The sequence below is a fragment of the Siniperca chuatsi genome, linkage group LG6 (assembly GCF_020085105.1).
Source record: "Siniperca chuatsi isolate FFG_IHB_CAS linkage group LG6, ASM2008510v1, whole genome shotgun sequence".
Lineage (NCBI taxonomy): Eukaryota > Metazoa > Chordata > Actinopteri > Centrarchiformes > Sinipercidae > Siniperca > Siniperca chuatsi.
In genome coordinates, this window is record NC_058047.1 from 19,092,528 (window position 1) to 19,110,162 (window position 17,635).

At 40.1% G+C, this 17,635-nt stretch overlaps 2 protein-coding genes across 7 annotated transcripts; both read right to left on the reverse strand.

Moving 5' to 3' along the window:
- Window positions 1-259: 259 nt before the first annotated feature.
- On the reverse strand, window positions 260-8,068 carry mknk1 (MAPK interacting serine/threonine kinase 1). 5 transcript variants are annotated; one of them, XM_044199502.1, is made up of 14 exons: window positions 7,914-8,068; window positions 7,137-7,237; window positions 6,482-6,584; window positions 6,252-6,350; window positions 6,046-6,143; window positions 5,364-5,443; window positions 5,198-5,271; window positions 4,978-5,082; window positions 4,824-4,879; window positions 4,631-4,726; window positions 4,318-4,512; window positions 2,757-2,894; window positions 2,531-2,574; window positions 260-2,222 (listed from the first exon to the last, which is right to left on the reverse strand). In XM_044199502.1, the coding sequence occupies exons 2-14, from the start codon at window positions 7,188-7,190 to the stop codon at window positions 2,003-2,005; spliced, it is 1,362 nt and encodes a 453-aa protein (XP_044055437.1). In that variant the 5' UTR covers window positions 7,191-7,237; window positions 7,914-8,068; the 3' UTR covers window positions 260-2,002. The 5 variants fall into 5 exon arrangements, with proteins under 5 accessions (XP_044055437.1, XP_044055435.1, XP_044055436.1 ...); XM_044199500.1 differs by having other exon boundaries at window positions 2,730-2,894; XM_044199501.1 differs by having other exon boundaries at window positions 2,730-2,894; window positions 7,137-7,199; window positions 7,914-8,062.
- A 404-nt stretch (window positions 8,069-8,472) lies between these two features.
- On the reverse strand, window positions 8,473-14,190 carry mob3c (MOB kinase activator 3C). Of its 2 annotated transcripts, none has more exons than XM_044199506.1 (4): window positions 13,797-14,190; window positions 11,344-11,955; window positions 9,509-9,746; window positions 8,473-8,993 (listed from the first exon to the last, which is right to left on the reverse strand). In XM_044199506.1, the coding sequence occupies exons 2-3, from the start codon at window positions 11,759-11,761 to the stop codon at window positions 9,532-9,534; spliced, it is 633 nt and encodes a 210-aa protein (XP_044055441.1). In that variant the 5' UTR covers window positions 11,762-11,955; window positions 13,797-14,190; the 3' UTR covers window positions 8,473-8,993; window positions 9,509-9,531. The 2 variants fall into 2 exon arrangements, with proteins under 2 accessions (XP_044055441.1, XP_044055440.1); XM_044199505.1 differs by having other exon boundaries at window positions 9,544-9,746; window positions 13,797-14,182.
- Between the last annotated feature and the right edge of the window lie 3,445 nt (window positions 14,191-17,635).

Genomic DNA, 17,635 nt, shown 5'->3' on the forward strand with positions numbered 1-17,635 from the left:
ATAACAGTCACAGGGGATTGTTAAAGAGGACACAGCTTCCGTCAGAGCGATGTTATCTCGTCAGTGCCTGGGCAGGTTAATCACACCCTCTTCCTGTTCCTCCACCGTCCTCTCAGCATTCACCCAGTACAAAAGGTGCCTCAATGAACGAAAGCTTTAGAATGAAACCACATTTACTCCTAAAGAAGAGAAAGCCATTTGCTCATAACTCCTGAATAAGAATGAATTGTTTAAATGATGTTACACAGATTAGACAGGAGATGTTGAGGATCTTTTTATTGAGAACACAGCATACCAGTGAAAATATGCTCCACACTGAGAGCATTATGCATAAGACCCTATCTTTGACAAATTTCAATGGGACTCCATAATTGCAGACCAATAGCTGTACCTCATTTGATGCCATTACAAGTTGATGGGGGGGGGAGCAAAAAAGTCCTTTTATGAGTCATAATGGGAAGGAGAGGGCTTTAACATAGCAAGTGGTTGTTTCCTAATGTGCGTATTCGCTCTGAGCAAATCTGTCAATTCCTGCCAGCCTATGAAGGCCGTTAGTTGCTATAGGGATGAGGTGTCCATGGCAACAGTGTGAAATCAGGGGGCATGTCGTTTAGCGGGCAACACAAAGTTAACAGGGTTAAGGGGAGACAGAAGTGATAGACTGCCATCGGTGACCCCATTTCAACATAGATGGGGTCCTCAATGAATGCAACAATTAAAAAAGTAAAAATACTTCTTTAAAGAAAGGATCAAAAGTAAATATCAGCAGCTTAATGGACCCAAGAAAATCTAGGACAGAGAAGTCTGGTTAGTCCATTATTCTTTCCATTGGCACATTCAGAACCAGTCACAGAACCAAAGATACAAAACTAAACAACATACAAATACTTGTATAAAAATAATTTGCCTTCAACCCCAGTTTGGAATCCTCTATCTTACTACAAAGTGTAACATCAACTATTCACAAACCCACTTTAAGTATTATTAGCTACATACAACCAAAACAAATGCGATTCTCACATTTCAAGTCATTCAGACTAAAAAGACTCTGAGACAGCAAAGCAATAAGACAATAAGAAACTAAGCATGTCGTTTTGGGATGATGTTACATTTGTACAGTACAAAATGTGCAAAGATGTGGTGCAAAAAAGAGCCTGAGGTAATGCTGGACTCTGGACTAATGAGGATAAAAAGTTGTTAAAACCCCTTAAAAGATAATTATTACTGCAGGTGTCGAATTCACATTGTTGGACCAAACTGATTATTTACGATACAATATTCTCCCTTTCAGATAAACTAAATAAGTGACTTATTTTAAAGTACATCAGTGCTACAGGTAGCTTGTGTTGAAGTGAAAGCTAGAAATGATAAGAAATACAAAACAATTTGATCAAAGGGGTGTTGTCTAACTTCACCATCCATTCACATTCTTGCACTTTCTGTAAGTTATACGTAGCCTCAACAAGAATCGCTTAAATGGGTAAAATGGAGAAAAGACCATTTCTAGAGATGGATAGTCCATTTTTATCATTTAAAATCACATACATCCACACAAATCAAATCACATACACTGGCGTGCTTAAAAAATAAAATAAAAGATAGTTCATCTCTTTCCTCCAGTGACTGAGAAACAATAAGTAAAATCTATCAAAATTAGATAATATTGCATTAGGACAGCGACAGTGGCAAAACTGTGCTGAACGTATGTAATGCTGTGTTGATAATGATATGTACAGATTAGATATTTAGTATAAACTGCTGGCATTAAGAGCGGTTTCTGCTGTATTGGGGTCATCGGAAATAAAAAATAAATAAATCTTTGAAGACTAACTGTAAAAGTAAACCCAAAGTTATTCTCAAAGGAAACAGTTTGTTGAAACAGCTGATCCTACAAGGCTCCCTGTGAGAACAACACACACACACACACACACACACACACACAAGGAGCAGGCAGAGGCTAAAATCAGTTGGAAATCATGACGAGGGGACTTGTACTGGTCCTTCAGGCTGCAAGGTTGTCCGATGAGGGTGCGAAGTCCCTGGTGCGCAAGGCGTTGGACTGCGCCCGTCTGCGTGCCAGTCTGGAGTTGGAAGGAGGAGAAAGCCTCATGGAGCACACGATGGCTCCGACATCCTCCTGCTGCTCGTCGTGCTGGGATAGCTGCCGGTTGAAGGCGATGGCTTCTGCTGCAAACTGGGTCAGGTCTTTGGTGCTACTGTTCCTGGAAGAAGAAAGGAGGCAAAGGAGGATTTGAGAGACAGTTGAATCTTTTACCGATATGTACCACCTACACATTCCCATGGCACACAATGATCTTCCTTGCTCTTCTCATTCACTCAGAAGTTTTCACACCAAAACACATAAGCTCTACTGTACTATCATAAAATAATAATACAGTTGTGTTGAGTCTATTGCTTTAATACGAATTTACTTCATCTGCAGATCATTTTAAAATACTACAGTTTTGTTTAAATCACCTTATAAATGTCACAAATGCATTAGACTTGACTTTCTAAGCTTCTGTCATACCTCTGTAGGACATGAGGAGTTGGAAGACCTCTCTCTGGAGCATTCTGTAAAAAATGAATAACGATTTGAAATCACAGCTTTCAATAAAGTAAAAATAGCACTGGATGAGTGATACAGTGGTCTTGTATCAGACATTATAGTAAAAAAAAAAAAAAAAAAAAAAACAATTATTCTGATGCTCAAATGTCATGATACCGACCCCCTGCACCCAAGGGTGCTTGAGGACCTGAGCAGCACTGAGGCGCAGAGTTGCGTCCCGAACCAACAGCTTGGATATGAGATCCTTGGCCCCCTCTGTGATGTGAGCCCAGTCCTTGTCTGGAAATTCATACTTGCCCTGCTGGATGCTCTCAAACAGGTGACTCTGAGGAGAGAATATTACACAACACCCTGTAAAACGGAAGCAGAATGAAAACATTCTCCGTGCTCTTTGAAACCAGCATTAGAGTGTCTGTATATGAGTGTTTCCTAACATGACGCACACATCAACCACTAATTATGCTGCTCCTCCAGTGTTTCCTGAGCCAAGAGATTAAACAATAAAACCGGATTCAGGTGACAACAGAAGAAAACAATTCATGTCCAGAACTACAGATGACAGCCAATTCAAACTATACAGCCACACACACGATGATGATTGCTGTTGAGCAACACAGCCTGACAGTAGCAGGCAAACATTATTTATAGCTGATATACTATCTTGTTAATAACCATATGCATACTATGTAACTGCAACGTTTGCGGTTCGATTCCGCCAGGGGGCCTTAAATTAAGGGGGGAAAAGCCATAAAGTTCTTCATTTGATTGAACTTAGTGTAACATTTGGTGTTCTATGTCCTAATACTGACCTCTAATACTTGAGGTGCATTTTCAAAAGTTTAATCAAAATTCTTATTTCCAATTTATTCCTGTTTTAACACTGGGTTTTACATCAGAGGCACACTTAGAGACGGTCTCCATTTTTATTCTGTATGCAATTGTAGTCTAGATTGCAGTCTTTTCTTTTTCATCATGATACAAACATTTACAACGATTATTCTAATTATTAATTAATCTACTGATTATTTTCTCGATTCATTGGTCTATAGAATGTCAGCGAATAGCGAAAAATGCCAATAACAAGTTCCCAGAGTCTAAGGTGACATCTTAAAATGTCTTGTTTTGTCTGACCAACAGTCCAAAATCCACAGATATTCAGTTTCCTATCCTAAAAGACTATAGGGGCCAGTATACCCCCTCCTCCCCACACCTTTTTGACATTGGATTATGTGGGGGGCTGTGTCCCACCATTTCTGTAACTTTCCAAAATCGACAATCCGGCATTCTTCACACCCACTTCACGCTGTGATTGTCTAGCTGTGCGGAGGTGAGAAAGTAAGCTGGGTTTGAACTTCTCTCTATAGATCTCTTTTGGTACACAACTATTTGTGCCACTTTTCGTGTGAGCAACCAATTTCAACACTCTGAATGAGTTCCAGGAGAGACTGTCTGAAAATGTCAGCAGTTATCCTTATTTTTCCAGTGTGGCTGTTCGAATCAGGTATAAAAAACTACACCCCCCATTTTTCTGACAATGACATGAACCATTTGCTGTGGACACAACTGTCAATTAGCTAGATCTTAGATACAAAATTGATACTTGTAGTAATGATGAAAGAAAGAAATAAGAGTACATTTTTACGCATACTGCACCTTTGTGCTGTAAACACTGTAGGAAGTGAACACTTGCAGGAGTGTCAGGAGAGATAGACACTGAGAAAGCGCAGAGGCTGAGTGGGCGAGCATACCTGGCAGGTTCTGCAGGTTTCTCCTCGGTCCCAGCCACAGTTTGAACCACAGTGGCCTGTGAAGGGGGGGCTGCCGCTCAGCAGGATGTAGAGGATGACCCCGAGACTCCAAAGGTCACAGCGCTTGTCGTAAAAGGAGGCCTCATCGGTGAACACCTCCACTACTTCGGGAGCCATGTACTCTGCTGAACCACACTAAGAGAAGGCAACAAAATAAAAAATAAAAAACACACAGGAAAAGTCAAGTGACTGTTATCCATTAGATTGATTCTGTTTGTGTGCCTGTGCTATGAATTCAAAACTAGACTGTTACCGGTGTGGTAAGCTCTGGAGTCGTTATGGGCGTACAGGCACTGCTGAGCTTTACTCCACTTCCCAAGTCAAAATCACAGATCTTTACTGGGGACACCTGAGTGGAAAGATGGAGGAAAAACATTATTACAGTGTTACCTCCAGGAACAGCTAATGTCATTCTGAAAGCTTCCTGTCCTTTGAAACCCACTTACCTGATCAGTGTATTCACAAAGAATGTTCTCCAGCTTAAGGTCTCTATGGGCAATGCCTGCAGAAAAACATATTGTCACCATGACGGAATAAAAAGACAATCCACAGGTATTCTCTTTGGACTGTGGTAGGATAGGTGTTTGGATGTTGACCTACCTTTTGTGTGTAGGAAGTCAAGAGCTTGGGCAATGTCCCTGACCACCTTACTGGCCTCCAGCTCATCAAAGTGCTTTCGGTTCTGGATGTGTGTAAGAATGGAGCCTGAAGGAAGAGAAGACAATCACTTGTAGCAATCAGTGGGTGTTTATAATGAGTCATCTGAAATAGCTAAGTGTATGCAGATGGTGTAATTGTTGGGTTATGCATTTATGCTTACCTCCACGCAGCTTTTCAAATACCAAATAAAAGCAGGAGCTGTCTTCAAAGAACTGGATCAATTCCAAAATGTTCCTGGATCAAGATATTTCCCAGTGTTTAGAATCTGTTTCCTTCAGTGATGGTTTTAATTTACTTAAAATATTTCTCGCAATAAATGCACTCACCTGTTTCCTTGACACTGGTAGAGAGTCTCCACTTCACGAAAGACTCTGCTGCGGCTGTGCCCTGCACTCTTTTCTATGATCTTTGTAAAACAAAAACAGATGGAACACTATTAGTTGATTGAACAAAAATGTAAACATTTTGATTTCATAGTATTAAAAACTATTCTGTTTGTGATTACTGTTCTTGTTAAATTAGTTTTATCTTTCAGTTTAACTAAACACTCTTGTTGTTGCTGTAGAAGAGCATGTGTACTCAACAAACCTACTAAAATGGATATCAAGACAAGGTGCTAAAGTTCATGTTTTTGTTTTATATTTTAAACTTTGAAAAAGTCTAAGAGTTTAAGTAAAGAACCTTTCAATGGGTATGACAACCCTGTATGATTTACTTTAAGAATTTATGCAAATAAATGTATCAAACTATTTCCGCAACTTTCTGTGTCAAGGTTCTCCATCAGGTATGAAACAAGCCAGATTTAGCTAAAGGTGATGTTTATTTGGTAAAGTAGTATACATTTTACATCCTAAAAACCATAAAGAACAGAACAACTTTTTAAAAACTTTCGAGAAACAGCATGCAAAAAGCTGTCTCAGCATTGACTCAATCATAATGACAAAATTTTATAAATGTCTCTCTTTGTTACCTTTTGTAGAGTGTTGCCTACAAAATGTCCTTACTCACCTTCACAGCAAACTCCTGTCCATTCTGCAGACTTATGCATCCTTGAACTTTAGCATAAGCACCCTGACCAAGCACCTCATCTGTCAGTTTGTAGAGATCTGAAGAAAATGTGACATATGAGAATGCAGTACGTGTTTGTTATTGTTTGAATAAAAGATAACATTTATACTGTTCAGTATGTCTCATAATAATATCAGCTTCATTACCATCAAAAGTGCCTGTGAAGCTGTCTGTTGCTCTAGTTCTTTTCTTCTTCTTTCTTTTTGCTGCATCTGGGATGTTCACTGGCTGGCTTTTCTCCATTTCTGTAGCAAAAAAGAAGAACCCATATGCAAGCAAATTAGTTAAAAACAGTACAGACTTTGCCAGTGCGTTGCTGTATGCACCGCAAGTTTCAGTAGCTCCACAGCTGTTCTGAATAACAGAGCTGTTGTACCTGCTGGGCCTTGGGAAAGGTGCTGTCTGTCCTCTGAAGCAACCCTGTTCTCCTGAATGCCCCCGCAGCTCTGCCCCACTTGGCCCACAGCCAGGGAGTTACCCTGTAACAGAGAGAAGAAGGCCGCATGGGAGGGGGAGAGAGCGAGGGGAAAGTGCAACAGTAGCCAGAGATCAGGTGGTGGCACAGTAGAGAAAGCACAAGAAGGATTACATAATTCTCATACTTTGTTCTAAGTGTTAAATAGTGAAAATCTGAAATTTCCCCTTAACTTTCTAAAATACTTATTTAAGTCTCCAGCAGGCTAATACATGATTGATAAAACCTTTTGCAAAAAAAAAAAAAGACACTGTAATTATATGGTCGTATAACTACTACTACAAACTATCTGATAATCTTCCCCTGTAGCATTCTGCCAAAATAGTGGCCTGATGAGAATACAGGAAGCACAATGACAGGCCTTACCTCACCCGGGATATTACCAGAAGCATTTTCACAACCAGTCAGTGGTGACACTGATGAAACTTCTACATATCTGTGTTGATAACCTTGACAGTCTGTGGACTACTTTCTGTCAGCCTGATCTTATCTAACACAACATGTTTCAGGAAGTTAAAGGTTTTGAAATCACCAGTATTAACAGTTCATATCCTACCTGGAGAGAGTCCCGGAAGGCTTGCAAGTCCGACATCATGCTGTGCCTCACCATATCTGCCAACTGAGTACATCACAAATACTGAGTTCGTCTGGAACAAACTGCATCAACAGAGACATAAATATACACGATAACAAGTCATTTCAAAGTGGCGGCAAGTCAAAGAATTTGAGCAATGAAACATAAAAAAAAAAAAAAATCAACAGTCCATTAATCACCCAACTTGACGTGTACCAATAATACGTTTCTACAAGAGGTTTCCTCCTTTCACAATCTAGTGTCAAATTTTGTTCCGGTTTAACTTAGTTGCGGTTATTAAATGACAGAAAAGCCGCAAACGGTCCAGTCTGTTAAAGTAGGCTAGCTTCTGCCAAGTAAAATATATGCTACGGTAAGTGAATGCATTGGAGTGATGTTAAAGACGTTAGCATTTAGCTATAACATCTAGCGTTATACCAGCTCAAAGTGACAATAAGTTAGATATGTAACGTTAGCTTACTGTTGATGCCCTTATAAAACTCAGTAGCAATTGTGTACCGACTGCTGCTACACAAATCTACGCACCCTTACCAAGAGGGTGCCATGTATAAAAACTTACCAGATCATTAGAAAAGCTAGAGTTAGCGTTAACTGTTGCAATCCGACGTTATGTTATTGTCGTTAGCCTTAGCTAGCTAGCAAGAACCCTTAGCTAGCTTGTCCTACCGATTAACGTCCAGTCGCTAGTTTGTGTTTAGAGCCCGAACAGGACTTGTTTAAACGAAAAACTCTTCTAACCTGTACTCTGTGTCCAAACCAGCCAAATCCCCTCCGTCAAAGCCTCTGACAGCTGATGTAAGCAGCATCCATTGCTAGCTGATATCCATCAGTCTGCCAGTGACGTACAGGGCGGGAAACCACATAAACAGACGGTTGCCCCGCCTCTCTCTGCATACCTTCTTCTCCCATTGGTCGAGAGCACAGCTACCACTGTGCTTGATTTCCCGCCACACCCCAATCCACGTAGTGGGGATTTTTTGTGCATGACGAGGACCATTATTTACACATTCATTTTAGAGGTTTGGCAGGTCATCACTGACAAGAGGAAGTACGGCTCACGCCACACCTATAATATCTCACCATTATTATTTTGCAGTTTATGGTTTATCCCTGTCTACATTTAAAATCTGTCGTTGTCTGCGTTGGTTTTGGCCTGAAACTAAATCTGGTCTGTGTGGCAGACCAAATCTAAGCAAATATATTATTAAAGAAATTCTATAAGTATTAATCTTGTTAATATGCTGTCTTTTCATTTTTCTGATACAGTGTTGACTTTGTTAATGAAAACTCAATCACATCCAATGTTTTTGTATTTATTTTTGTGGTGCAGTGCAATACATAAACTTTTTTTGCAAACATCTGCAAAACACAGATCATTTTAGGCTGCATTTTTATGTTCAAACATAAAAACACTGACATCAAATAAAAAACAAACTTTCATTCAACAAAATAAGACTCAACACGATATATAAAACATAAACATACATGCACAGGAGAAAAGAAAAAGCATAGTACAGGAAATGTAGGAGGATATTATAAACCAACACAAAGTCCTATAATGGTGGCATCAACCACCGTAATTACTGTAAGTAAAAACCTCTGTGAAGGCACAGTGCCACCATCTGAAGAAGTGTGGTAAGTCAGTGGAGCTTCCCAGTTATGCCTAGAAAACCACTCATACAACTTTATGTAAAATTGTTCTTTGTTTTGAGTGTTTAGAAGCCGATGATTTCTCACGGGGCTCAGATAATGCCAAAATGTAAACTCCTTTGTCCAGGTGTTTTTTGTTTAATTGCATATCTTCTCTGTCATCTCTTTCTGTAGGAAAAGAAAACAAAGGACATGTTTAACACATCAAATTCATATTGTATGAGGAGATGAATGCTTGTTATGAAGTGCTGTCTACACTTTCAATATGAACAACATTATTTCTTATATTGAGAAAGAAAGCTACAACACCAACAACAAAAAACTGCCTTGGGTACAAAAGGTGGGACAATAAAACAGGGTCTGTTTACAAGATGTATCTTTTCTGCAGTGTGTTGACATAAATCCCTGTTTCACTTTGGGAGGGGGATTACACAGCCCGGGCTTCATAATGATGATAACTGAAGACTTTGCTGTTATTTTCTTTGCGCTGCATATACACTAGCCGGGAAAACACACTGACATGAAGACAAAACTCAGCCTGACCAAGCATGCTGCACAACAAGGTTGTGGATGGCAGGATGGCTGATATTTTCCGCTAGACTGACAGTTATGAGAGTGATACTGACAACCCTCCCAATACAAAACATCCATCTGACCCTCTTTCTGCTGCTTCCTGTCCTCACCCTCACACATCGGAGGTCTGAGGCTACTGTCTCACCAGGGGCTCCAGTTCAGAGTGATCAATGAGGTTGAACTCTGAGATGAAGTAGTAGTAGTGCTTGTAGCAGGTATTGATGTGGGCCTCTGCACCCATGCTGCAGATGCTGTCAAAGTGATGGATGTAAACATGCACAAACACCCTGAAGAGACGGCTCAGGATCTTCTTGCACACCTGCTGGAAGTTCTTGGGGAAAGGTACACCTATTGTGAAGAAAGGAGAAAAGTGTTATAGAAATTAAGAGACTTCCACCTGAGAAATTGTTTGATTAGATCTGAGACAAAAACGTAATCACTTTCTATGATTGAAACCATAATGTAGCGGATATTATATTCTGTAAGTAATATAATTTCTACTCAACAGCATCAATCTTTGAGTACTAGTCAGTGTCTTAATGAAATCTGATTTGCATGGACAATATATTTCACTAACAAGAAGTAATCCCAAGCACAACCTCTTTTCAGGTACTGGGTTGATAAAAGTGGACATGAAAGAGGAAAGGTAAGACCTGTTACATAATACTCCATTGCAGCTTTATTTAAAAATGTATAACAACACAATTTTCTGTTACATGAGGCCTCAGTTAGTCCAAAAACTGTCTCTATGCTTTGTGTGAACTGACAAAAGCCGCTTGTAGCTGAATTACTCTCTTTTATATATTTGTAAGTAAAGGTGCCGTAGAGCTGTGGTTCTCAGCCAGAGGTACATGTACACCTGGGGTTACCTCTGCAGTTACTTCAAAGAAGTTAAGCCTATTTGAGAAATTATGATTTGGTAAAAAAAAAAATAATAATAATTATCCACATATTTGAGTTTAGGAGGAAAATGAAGACACAACCAAGATTACAAATTGGTGTGAGCCTGATCTTTTGTATATTTTCTGCAACAATAACCAGTAAAAAGTTGTGTGAAAGCGATCAGAAAAGTCACCTCGGGTGATCGTAATACATCAAAATCTACACACACAAAAAAGAAACCAGGCCTAAACATCACTAATTGCAGGATCACTATGTCTTGTATGGATTGATGTGTCAGGAAGCCACCAAAGCCACTGTGTTTTCTCAGTAGTGAAAAACGATCAATCATTTCCTTGAAGCTATCCCTTTTATGGAAGTGGCACATTAATGAGGTGTACTTGAGCCCTTCTGAAAGGGCTGTTGGGGTACGCCGGACAAAAAATGTTGGGAACTACTGTACTAGAGCACATTGTTCCACGTCGTATCAATACTCTATCCATCTATTTTCGGTCCCAAATTTTTCCTGCTCAGGGCCATGGGGGATTGTGCACACATTGGGCAAAAAGTAGGGAAACACCCTGGACAAGCTGCCAATCTATGACAGGCTAACAAATAAACAATCCTCATTCATACCTATGGGAAGTTTAGAGTTTTCATTTCACCTGACCTGCGTGTCTATGGACTGTATGAGGAAACCACAGCTCCCAGAAGAAAATCATGCAAAATCCACACAGAGAAGCTCCTGATTGGTTCAAACACAATGCCATTTTGGTTTCAGTGCTAACCGCTGAGCCTGAGCCTGAGCTCCTCCATTATGCATGAAATTCTCACCTCTAATAAATGTTGATTGTCAAATCCGGTGCTGAGATAAAACACCATAGTCACCCGTTCAATCTGGTCTAAATGTCAACCTTGTTGTTTAATTAACCTCTGCTTGAACTTTATCATCCCATTTGAGATGTTAATGAAGAGGAACAGCTCTGCACTCCACGCTGACTCACAACATCAGTGCAGGCCCCCAATCAATCATGTATTAGGTTACATTTGCAAACTCCTCACACACCTACTCTGGTGGGGAAGATATACTCATTATTGATGAGCGACTCTATCCAGTCCATCAGCAGGTTCATGTACTTGAGAGCGGGCAGCTTGGTGGGTTTCTTGTAGTCGTCACCGTCCTGCCACCTGTACTCGTACCTCAGCCCCCCAGACATGATGGGACACGTGCGCTCGGTGCAGAACTCGCTCATCGTGCCATAGATCAAGTTGATCCTGTTAAAGAAATCCACCACATGAACAGCTATCCAGTCGTTGATGTTCTCTCCCTCCGGCAGCTGAACCACTTTCCTCAGGTCCAAGCCAGACTTGAGCGAGGCCTGGGCCTTCTTGTAGAGTTCAAAGCGCTGGGTGCCCGGTTCAAACCGCTTCCTTGGCCTGAACGTTTTGTCTTTGCTGAACACTTGTCCAAGACACAACGCCATTGACTCAGTCGTTTCCCCTGAGATAAGGGGAGAATAAGCTCTCCAGAATAATAATTAGTTTGGAGTTTGATAAAGTGTGACCTTTCTGAGAGATAGAACCAGGCTGGTTTCAGCTTGGAAATCAGGTCGCAGGGGGTCAGCGTCTGTCATGTAAAGATTGCAGGGAGCTCTTGTTTTCAGATGGCAGGACGCTTCTGTGAAGCAGAACAACAAGAGGAGTCAGAGGCTTATTTCTTTCCTGTCAATCCTCTGCTTTAGGCCAGAATGACCAAAATTTGCATATAACTACAAAATCATACATATCATTGTCAGATTATTGTTTATAAAAAGCATCTGCCATAAAAACCACAAAGTAGGCATGACATCAGAATTCACAAGCAAAACATTTTTAAGAAGTAGATGATTAAAATGACTCATTTAGGCCAAAGTACATACTGCAAAGAAAACTGTATCCCCCAACTAGGGACAAACCAGTGAGTTCATTCCAAATGTGCCATTATTGTGTGACCAAAATGACCTTATCACAAGATTTTCAGTAGCAAACATTGATAAAAATAGCCACAGTTTCAGTCAGTTGTGGCAAAATTCAGGCCGTTAGAGTCAAGCATAATTGAGAAAATGAAAGTCAACTGTGACTCACTAAAGATTAAACAATTCTAGAGAGTACTGTGAGAGAAAATGTCCACAGCGCAATGCAAGCTTTGCTCAGACACAGCACTATGATTATCATTCAGAACACTGGAGTATGAAGATGGATGCTATGGCAACGAAACTTTAAATTTGGTGTAAAAACACTGAACATGACGACACAGACTGTCCGTTCCCCCTCTGGGAAACAAGTCATGCGATATGAAACACAACCAATGCATTATTGACAGATGATTTTTTTCTGATAGCTATTAACCATCTGGCAGATAATACACACTGATCAGGAGCATGACCTCACTGAATGGTTATGTGATCCAATGCCTTAACTGTTGATAATAATGATAATAAACATAAATGTTAGCACTTGTATATTAACTGAGTAGGTTAGTATAAGAAAATAAAGTGGGCAGTTTATAAGAAATAAAGTCTAGGTACGTCACAGAATTGAGAGGGTTACATTTCATTGTGTTACACTCTGTTGTGTGTTTCCGTTCAGTACTTTGGAAGAGCATATGTTGCTTCCACAGTCTTGACACCACGATCACATTCAAGTGACCGTGGTTGCAACATGATACTATATCCGCATTTGTGTCCCATTTTGAACTGTCGGCCTCAACATTTCCTGTGGTTGTTTCACTGTGACTTAAATTAGCAGAAGTTTCTGTCTCTGCATTATCATCTGTGCTCACATTATAGACCAAGCACTGATACGGGTGTTTGTGTTGACTGAGTATCACATTTCAGAAAAGTCACAACCCACAGACTCTTCACATAACTGTTAAGCTTATAGTTTTGCTGGGTTCTGTTCACTCTTATGATTTTAGGGAAACGGTGATTATTTAACAGTATTTGATATATGAGAAGGGTACTTTTTCTTTCCACTAGCTTTCACGGTCACAAAACTCACCACTGGGGGAGCATGGATACGTGGTCATGAGATAGCTCTGAATGTGTCCAAAACAAAAGGGCTTCTGAGGAAGGCTCATAGTGACTGTGCTTCATTCAGTACTCGATTCAGGGAGACACATTTCCAGCCAAATATTAATTTTGGACACTTAGTTACTGAAGACAGTAATGGTTTGTACAAAAAGTGACAGCATGTGGGACAGAGTGACTTTAATTCTGATCACTTTATGTCTCCCTGCATGCCTCAACAGCCTCGGACTGAAGCATGTCTGATCACGTACTGTTGGCATACTTTCATGGTTGTTATGGAATTTGCCTCTGACACTGCAGACAAACCTAGTCCTCGCAACACCCGACACATAAATGAGAGAGAGAAAAAAAAAGAAAGCATTGCAAGTCGCAGTAAGCAGAAACAAAGGAAGAGTATGAGGGAGATCAAAAACAAGAGATTACAGAATGGAAAAAGCTGTCTGCACTGTACCTGGCTGAAATCCTACAGCGGAGGGTCTGGAATGTGGTGGAAAGTCGTGGAAAGTTCAGGGAGGATGGCGCCGGACCGCTTGACTTTAAACTCCCTGTGGAGGACAGCTCCAGCTGCTCTGCCCCCCTCCAGCTCCTCTGTATCCTCTCCTTCTCTTCCCACCACTAACAGACCGAAAGGCTCCAACTTCACTCAACAGCACAGACAACACACTAAAGAGAGAAAAAGTTGTTTGGCTTCTCTTCCTGTGGATGATGTCACATCCTGACTTTGTCTACTGGGCTCTGCTGTCTATGTATGTGTGTCTGTGCCTGTACGTGGGTGTGAGTATGGAGGACCTATAAATTGAACTACAAGGGCTGGAAAAGGCCTTTCCAAACCCCCACTCAGCCCTCCTTCTTTTGCATTTTTTCCCCTTTCTTCTCATCCTGTAGGCAGAGCCGCCAGCCTACTTGTCCCACCAAAGTCCAGCCCTCTGGTAAAGGTCCTGAGAAAACAACCCCTCCTCTTAAGCCACATATAGGACAGAAGGAGCAGAAGGATCCCACAAACATTTCTGGATGTTTGGCAATCCATGCCGCTCTTTTTTTGTGAAGTCTCAATAACATATCATTTAAATTCTTGGCCTTTTTAAGATATTGTCGTTGAACTCAGAGCTTACCCTTAAATAGAGAAAGTGCTACTCGCTAAAAATGCTCTTCAAAACATTGACAAAAAAATCTGCATTCAAATCATGAACAAACAAGGAATGTTTGACTGAAACGGTCTATTTCCTGGTGCCCTTGGGGGCTGAGTGTTCATATGATGGTTGCCCTGACTGTTCCCTTTCTCTGGAAGGTGAATGGTTGTCACTAAAATGACGAGGTTGTCTGTTTCTCTGCACCTAGCACCCAACCTGCAAAAATAAGCTGTCGCTGTAGACTCTTTGTGATATAAATCCCTATAGTATGGTAGTGATAAAACTGCAGGACATAAGATGAGATAAAGTCTAATTTAGAGAATGAAAGCAGATTTTAGGTTCTAATGTTTATGTTTGCTGGTTGGTAGATAGCTGTTTCTTAGTTTGAGCAACAACATCACAAACTAGCAGTGCAGACAACTGGAACTCGATTGATGATGACAGTTTTGCCTTCCTTCCCAGGATTAAAATATCATAACAGGTTTCAGTGTGCGACCTTGTATGAACGTGTGAACAAGTGTCTCATTGAACTGCAGCAATCAAGTCAGTAGTTGAAATGAGATGGTGAGAATTCCCCTTTTGGGAACATGTAGAAAAGTTATTGCTTTATATGTTTGACAATAAATGAAGATCCAAACATGTGCTAGGTAGACTTAACCTCGGATGATAATGATATATTTTTATTTTATTTATATTTTCTTGGATTAATTTTTTTAGCTTATGAAACTTTTTTGTTTTTTTCAGTGGGAGGGGTGTCTGTATGTACACATGTATGTATATGTATATAGGTACATATGTAATTTTGTGTGTATATTTTGTTGAGTTTTAATTCTGCATTTCTATGATGTTCAGTGCTTGTATTGGAAACTTAAATAAAATGGCAGATGGACTAAAGAAAGTAGTCCTGAGTTGCAGTAATCCAACATATCCACTTGGGGTCACTAAGACTGTTATCATGAGTGTTGTTTTATTATACTTTCTAAATTCAGGGTTACCAGTGAGTTAGCAGCCAGGGGAGTTCCTTTTTTCAGCCAAGCAGGTGATTTTCATTTGGAATATTCAAAAGCATGTTTTCAAGTGTCAAAATAATTTACATTAGGAGACTACAGAAATAAAATGTTTGGCCGTCGTTGTTGGTGTTGTTGGTGGTTTAGGTTTAAATGCTGATTGATTATTGTTTAAAAGGATATAGATTTGGCATAAAATGTTTTTATACTGCATAATATATAAAGAAAGTAGCCTAAGGGTAAGGAAGTGGAAGACTACACTACTGAGTGTTAAAGCACATTGTTGTTGGGGGATTATACTTGGATTAGTTTGCCAAACTCACTTTAAAAGATGGAAGGCACTGTCTTAAAAAGAAAGGTTATCTATATTCTTTTCTATACAAATAATTACATGCAAAATAGTATCTGACTTAGACATGTATTCAATGCTAAGCAGTGATGACATGCACAGGAAACAATGGGTGAATCACAGAGAAGCACATACCTAACCCTAACTCAACATAGCGTAACAGATTAGGCCGGCTGCTGCCCTATGCTCTAGTTTTGCTCTCAGTGTTAATGTCATCATCTAGAAATGTGACACAGGAGGAAGTGGAAGCAATCGTTTTTTCAACTTTGATCATCACTCAGCATAGTACTCTGTCCTTACTCACCTAAACCATGCTGCCTGTCAATTTAGAGGCCTTAAACTAGCAGCACAGAGTCTAAACAAACACAAAATTTAATGAAACAGTTGGACCTGCAGGTTTGGGGAAAGTGTTATACCTGTATTGAACTGTAAATATGTTCTGCATTGCATTTTTATATTTTATATTTATATTAGGTATGTCTGTTACCAATATAAGAGAATCAGACACCTTCCAAGCATTTTACTGTCAATTCAACCTTTGTCTCGGTTACCATAAAGTGACATTTTTGTGTGTTTCTGTGTTGAAATATGTGTCTTATCTGTACTCAAACTGGTCACAGATTACTGATGGTGTAGGAGGAGTTGTTTTCTGCGGTCTCCTGAGGCCTCAGGTACTGTGAGAGAGAACCCTTAGAGCAGCAGTTTACTACTTTATAGGTGGATGACTTATGATCACACATGACTAAGACATTGTGCTTTGCTGCAGGCTCAATACAGATCCTCCATTCTCTCTGTAATCTCTCTCTAATCATTATGGGTGAAGGCCATCAGGACAGCGTCACCCACAAGATTAGAGTATCCATCTACCTCACTTTACATTAAGTAACCAGCATCAGATCCTTTGTGTGAACAAACTGACACAAACCTGAGCAGAGGTATTATTGGTTTATATAGTGTTCTAAAACATCTTGCTGCTGCTGTTACCCTTACCATTACTGGGGATCAGATTCTGTCATTCATTGACTTGAAGCCTGAATAAACCACTGTATGACTGTATGATAACAGTGTTGTGTCAATGTTGTATAAATGATGTTGCTTTTATATGACAGTATGTCTGGTGGAGGATTAAAGCTGTAATAAAAGGTGGAGGCACGTAGCTCCAGGGGTGTGTCCAGGGGGTGCCCTGGGGTGACACAGGCCACCCCTGAAATCTGATTGTCCACCCCAGGTGCCACCCCATTATCCTAAACTATGATTGGCTATCTGCCTAGTCAGAGACCAACTGACGAGTAAACCGGACTTTGGTTTATAAAATATTTTAAAACATTTTAAAAGTGTTTGCAAGCCAACACAAGAACTGGCAAATTAAATTGTTTTAAATGTCCAGAATGGTTAGAATTAACAAATGTATTTTGGGCTGTGTTGCAAGAGGCAGCTTGTAGCTTTTGTGATATTTCACTGTAGCACATTTTCTGTAAGCGATTTGTATTGTAGATTTGCACAATTTTGTCAATACAATTTTTGTCCACATAGGTTTATTTATTTTAAATTTTGTTGGTACTTTATACTGCAGTGTTGTGCCTGAACGAGCTAAAAGAATTCATTGAACCCGCTCATGTTTTTGGTGAAAGGTGAACTGAACTTATCCGTTTGCAACTAATGAACGTGAGAATTAGCGACGCTCACGCACTGTGTTATGGCACCCAGCATGCCAGTGTTTTGGGTCACCAAAAGAATGGTGTGAGTTACAGTAAAAACAGAGAATTATGTCATATCAAGTAGCTCTATCCAATTAACATGAAAG

Bases quoted from the DNA above. Each gene is read 5' to 3' on its own strand.
- mknk1 (XM_044199500.1), bottom strand. From the start codon at position 7,190: ATGGTGAGGCACAGCATGATGTCGGACTTGCAAGCCTTCCGGGACTCT. The intron at 5,272-5,363 runs GTGAGTGCATTT...ATCTTGATCCAG, and splicing joins TACCAGTGTCAAGGAAACAG to GAACATTTTGGAATTGATCC. The intron at 2,223-2,530 runs GTATGACAGAAG...TTCTTCTTCCAG, and splicing joins ACTCCTCATGTCCTACAGAG to GAACAGTAGCACCAAAGACC.
- mob3c (XM_044199505.1), bottom strand. From the start codon at position 11,761: ATGGCGTTGTGTCTTGGACAAGTGTTCAGCAAAGACAAAACGTTCAGG. The intron at 9,747-11,343 runs GTGTGTGAGGAG...TCTTCACAATAG, and splicing joins TATCTTCCCCACCAGAGTAG to GTGTACCTTTCCCCAAGAAC. The intron at 8,994-9,543 runs GTGAGACAGTAG...CTTTTCCTACAG, and splicing joins ACTCTGAACTGGAGCCCCTG to AAAGAGATGACAGAGAAGAT.